General features: G+C 34.9%; 1 protein-coding gene across 2 annotated transcripts in view; it reads left to right on the forward strand.

Moving 5' to 3' along the window:
- RECK (reversion inducing cysteine rich protein with kazal motifs) overlaps positions 1–4800 on the forward strand; it is a 75321-nt gene extending 70521 nt beyond the window's left edge. For both annotated transcript variants that reach the window (XM_067291072.1, XM_067291073.1), the window contains 2 exons: positions 1859–2014; positions 3648–4800. In XM_067291072.1, the coding sequence (XP_067147173.1) occupies positions 1859–2014; positions 3648–3869 (378 nt within the window). In that variant the 3' untranslated portion in view covers positions 3870–4800. The remainder of the gene's footprint in view (positions 1–1858; positions 2015–3647) is intronic.
- The last annotated feature ends 1184 nt before the right edge of the window (positions 4801–5984 follow it).

The following is a 5984-nucleotide window of genomic DNA, read 5'->3' on the forward strand; positions in this document are numbered from 1 at the left end:
CTGCTTAACAATGGATGTGGTGCATAAAGTACTAAGTGTTTCTCAATCTCTCTCTTGAGTCTGGTATTCAGCTGCTGTAGGAGATCAGTGGAGAACTGTCTGCCTGATCTGTGACTGTTTTCCTGAATTGTAGTTTTTCCTTGATCTTGCAACATGCAGTCCCATGAAATGTCTATTTCTGTTCCAGAAATCCTAAACCAAGCATTTCTGTTGCGTTCTTCATTCAGTTATGGCCGAGAGATGCTGCTTGCTTACCAATCTTTATTCCAGGGCCTTAATGAAAAGGTAGTCCTCTGTGATATCAGCTATTTGATACAGGCACTTCTGTCACTTTGCCCACCAAAATCTTATATTGTGTTGTAGTTTTTGTCTCAAAACAATACAAAGCCTTCATCCAAATGTAGCACCTTCTTTGGCCATTGATTAGATACTAGAAGTGACAGAGCTCATGTTCTCCAGGTGCAAAAAATGTTTCAAGCCAAAAATAGAGGATACCTCCAGGATAACTTCTTTGCTGGTGAATGAGATGTAGGAGTTGATGTGGACAGTCACTATGATCTGTTGACCTCATATTCTGGAGGCCTTAGATCTGTTTGCTCTGAAGAATTCAGGGAGTATTCACAGAGGCTGCCACTTCTAAATTCTGCTTACTTTTCTGCTTCTCCTATTTCAGGCTTCTTTTTCCTAGGACTTGAGTGTCTTTCATATTGGTTTTTTTTATTGTTCATGGGACTTTACTGTGGCTGCAAAGTGCAGAAAAGGCCCTCATCAGACTCTCTGGCATCCTGTTTCCTGTTACCTTCTAATAAAAGCTGTTTTCTTAACTAAGTAAGCCAGAAGGATTGAGGAGACAAACTTCCAAAACAGACTTTCCTTTATGTAAGATTCTGCAATGGGAATGTATCCTCTTGGATCCCCATGTCAAGTGATAGTTACAGATTTCATCTGTAATCAAGTGATTCATTCCCCGTGTTTTAATTCATACTTATTACTCATAATAATGACTTAGTTTATATATTTGAATGGTCTGTATCTTTCAGAGTTCCCTCAAGGCCATTTTTAGCATATGGCAACAGAATGCAATGTCAGGCAATATCAGATGAGAGACAGGTATTATGGGAATGTTATTGCCTGTTGTACTTTTAAATACCTTGTTTAGAGATTCACCCAGGCTTAATAGGTACTTGTTCAACTAGGATCTAAGTAGAGTTTTCAGTTTCCATGTGAAGAACTGGCACTCCACACATCAGCTGGACTCTCAAAGCTATACTGAGTTCAATACCTATCTTTAGTAATGTTCTTCTCTTCTGATAGCTGTGTGGCAGTCCTTAAACAGACTGAGTATCTACATCAATTTGTTTGTCAGACATAGAGACAAGAATTTTAAGAGAAAAATTTATTTACCTGGCAGTTAGGTGGTGCTTTTGAAATGTCACATGTTCATGTATGTAGACTTCACAAAGCCCATGATTTGTTGCTCTTCATTTCTGTTGATTCCTGGAACACTTGGATTCTGTAATAGGAGAAGCAGTGCCAGTTGGTTGCTCTGCCTGTTGTTTCCCAGCGTGGGAGTACAACAGCTGTGACACACAACCTGTTAGATTATTCTGAGGTACATGATAGATACGCATACCAACCATGAGGGTGAGGGCAACACACATCAAAGCCATAGTTAATTTAAGAAGTTACTCATTTTTTTCCTCTCTTCCTTTCACATTTGCTTGCTATAGTTTAGTGCTGAGTAGTTTAATGGTTAAAGCTAATTTTCTAGCATGTTATCAAGTTGTTAAAACTGAAGAGGAGAAGTGTAATTTTGCCTAGTATCACATGATCCATGAAGTTCTTTGTTTTCTTCCAGGTAACAAATAAAAAGCCAATAACCGTACTTGACATACTTGAAAAAATCCGCCTGCATGTTTCAGTGCCACAGTGTGATGTGTTTGGATACTTAAGTATAGAATCTGAAATTGTGATTCTCATCATTCCTGTGGATCAGAACGCCAAACCATTGCAGGTAGACTGTATTATTATTTTATTTACCCAGCATGGATATATTTTGTTTCCATACGTGTACACTTGACTTTAAAACAGCTGTATTGAAAACAGTAGAATTGGGCATTTTCCTAGGAGTGTTTCAGATAAATAAAAACAAGGTTTTAGATATATACTGCATTTTTTGTTATCCTGGAGCTCTTGCTTTATTTTTAGTTTCTGCTTGTAAAGGTTGTGAAAGACCAGGGAGGAAATCTTCATCTTAAGAAGAAAACAATTCCTTGCCATTTTATAGGTTTTTTTCAGATAGTCTTGCTTTGCCCTGCTGATGGCATTTTATAATGAAGTCCCTTTGGGGATTAGGTGCTCTGACTGGTTCATTCTGTTAACTTGTATATTGATGCGCTTTAATTTAAAATAAAGGATTTAGCTTTGAGAAGAAAAGGAAGAGGAGAAAACATGCCCACAGTTCCTCTCTTATCCTTTTACAATACAAACAGAATTCAGGCAGTTTCATTTCCTTATTGTTTGATTTATATTAAAAGCTGCTTCCCATTTCCTTTTTATTTCTATAGTCTAATTTTGCATACTCAGTATTACTTCTGGGATGGGCTAGGTATAGTATGTGTATATGTGTGTGTGTGTGTGTGCATTTTTTTATGTATATATATAAATATATAAAATAGTATAATATGAATTGATTAGAATCACTGCCATAAACTTTTTGAGTTGCAGTATCAAATTAGGGCAGTTGTTTCTCAAGTAGATACAGTGTTTGTTTGCTTCCCCCTACTACTGGAGCCAACCCTGTTATATCCAACTCAGCTCCAAATTATATCTCCTTCTTTAACAGCAATAGCCCAAAATGTTACCAAAACTTAGGGCATGAGGTTTTGAGCCTTGCCAATGTGATCAGCTGTTGCCCAGTCTGCAGCAGGTCCTGCCAGACCCCTGGGAAGGAGATGAGTCTGTCTCTGTGAAATGAGGGGGAGCTGCTGCTCTTACAGAATTGGAAGTTCCTCACTTTCAAGGCTATAAAGAGGCTTAATACTAAATTGATTCCTGGAATTCAGTAGTAGTTGAGGTGATAAACTGGATTTTCTAATATAAATTCATAATTATCATCAAATCAATAGTTATATGGGGAAAAAAATGAGATACTGTGTTTGCTCAGGTTTTCCTATTATTTCCATTCTTCTATTCCTTTCCCATAAATGGAATCAGTTTTTCCTGATTTGGAAGAAAAATCCCAATAAGTAGAAAATCCTGATTTTCTACTATTGCAGATCTCAAGGCAATATTTTGGTCAATCAGAGAGGAAATCCTCAGTTTTAGAGATATTCACTTTTAGTTATCATTTACTGTGAGCTTTTTAGCATCGACATTCAAAACACATCATCCATGGTAATTTGGGTGGAGTTTCATTTTTTTTCCTTTCGCTATTGCTCGGGGCTTCGATAGTAGTTTTCATTAGCACTAAAGCCTGTGATAAGAGTTTCAATGGCTTTTAAGGACTACTCCAAAAAACTGATATAAATCTTACATGCTGACTGGAATAATTCAGATATTCCTTCCTAAATTTTGCTATCTAGTAACATTTTTTTCATTAGCATTTTACATGGTGAGAAGAGAAGTAATAGTAACTTTTTTCCTAGATTGAAGCCTGCAATAAAGAAGCAGAAAAGATAGAGTCGCTGATAAATTCGGACAGTCCAACATTAGCATCTCACGTGCCACTATCAGCTCTAATTGCATCTCAAGTACAAGTTTCACTTAGCATTTCTTCTCCTTCTGTTAAAGTGGTGCCTGTCCTGCACTCTCTGTTCATAAGCCTTTTATTCACCTTGTCAACATTAATATATTACATAACTGCTTAGAAAATGTGCATAAGTATTGCATTTTTTAAATTGTGAAGGACATTCCAAAGTATCGATATCTTCACCAAATCAGAGAAAAAATGTCAGATTCCAGAAAATCTGATGTACTAATATCTTTCAGTGAAGAACTAAGAGTATTTGGATTAATGTGAAAGACAATTCTTCTATTCATCACTAGTCAGATGTTTGTTTAAGCACAATTAAATTGTTTTCCATTGATCTTGTAACCATAAAAATGATCTGGAAGAGTCTGACGTTACAGATTTATGATTTTTGTGAGGAGGGATACAACAGGTTTTTTCAGCAATGAACAAATAGTGTGTTGAGTTTACTGAAAAATGTTATTTTTTTATTATTCAGATGAATATCAATGAAAATGAAAAGCATGCACCTATTTTAAACATAATTTGTGGAAGAAACAAATTGCTGCTACTTAATTACCTTACCAAAAATTTAAGAGTTTATTCTCATGTAAATATACTTTCATATTTTATTACGAAGAAAAGTTAATAGCCCTGGGCCTATTTCAGTAAACCACTGTGGGTAAATATCTTTACTTGGACTAGTGAAGATTTGCAGGACATTGGGCTCAATGCTTGTAAAATGACAATCAGACTTTATACTAGTACCTGGCTTCAGTGAAGAAATTCATTCATTTTTATAGTTTTGTACATTTCAGAATCTCTTATTGGATGCAAAATTATAAAGAATCTCAGTATCTATATTTAAGTGTCATTTTAAATATTGCAGTATTTGCATGTTATCTAATGAAATTTATTCTTTAAATATGTTTAAATGTCTATATGAACAGTATGTTTTATTACTTATTGTATTTTATGCACCTGACATTAGTCTACATGAAGTATTTTGTATCAGTATTATCATAGCCAACTTTGGAAGTATATACAGGAAAAACTTATTTTTGCCAAAATGCTGAACTATGAAAGAAAGCACTGAAAACTTTTTGAACATATATGTTACTGTAGCATGTCTGTAGCAATTATTTTCTGCTAATTCTTTTCAATGCAAAGGTATTAAAGCTTTTTATTTTAATAAAAAAACTTTGGTCATGTGTTCTTATACATGAATATCTGTAACTATAAAATTCTCTCTGCAGTACAGTGTACTTTTGTTTGTTTCAAATACACTTGGAACTAACTGCAATTACATGCTTTTGTGACTTACATAGTTAAATCTTGCCAAAGAAAGTAAATTTCAGTGGGTTTTTTGTTTTGATTTTTTTTAACCAAATCTTTATGTATTGTCATATGCATATAAATTTATGCCATGATTGTCAGACTCAATTAACTATAGAAGAATGTTCTAGATATTTTTATGGGTCCCTCTTTGTACAGTTATAGTCATCCACAAATTTGATTTGGAAGAGACTTCTCTCACCATCAGCTGGAAATCTGCACAAACGTTACAGATAGAATTAATACCTTATTTTGTACCTAAGCTGTAAGGGCTCAACCTCCTCCGGAGCAAACGGAGTGGCTCCATGTGCGTACCTGCAAACCATCCCATTGACTTCAGCCCACAGTGGGAGTTTCTCTGAAACCTCCTCCAGGTGTTTTTCTAAGCATGATGTTGCATTGTTGTTGTCTACTGAGTGAAGAGCACTCAGTTTTATATTTTAAGTGCTGTTCTACTCTGTATGTTTCTGTTTACTTATGGTAGATGTGTGCAGATGCAGTTGATCTTTGTAAGCATTCTCACCAAATGTCTCCAGGAAGTGTTGCACATAATCGTGAAATACAAAGAACTTGTTGAATATGTTGATAATACATCTGTTCCTGAGATTTCTTCCATGTATTCATAAGAAACTTGGACACAAGAGTATAATGCATTTGAAAAGTTTTTTGAACTTAAGTGATTTAGATCTTTGGACTTCTCCCTAGAAACTGCAAGCAATTGAGAAGATTTATTGAATTCCTTATTTCTTCCAAATTGTAAACAAGCATCTTTTTAACATTTAGACTATTAGCTTGCTTAACATTTAGCTGAAACAATCTGCTGCTTCCTATAATGTGGGGAATTATAAATGTTTTAAAAAATATATATGCCATGTTAAAAAATAGTGTGAACAAACAGAAAGTTGAGACCTTTAAAACA

Source organism: Apteryx mantelli, chromosome 2, assembly GCF_036417845.1.
Source record: "Apteryx mantelli isolate bAptMan1 chromosome 2, bAptMan1.hap1, whole genome shotgun sequence".
In the NCBI taxonomy this organism is placed as follows: Eukaryota; Metazoa; Chordata; class Aves; order Apterygiformes; family Apterygidae; genus Apteryx; species Apteryx mantelli.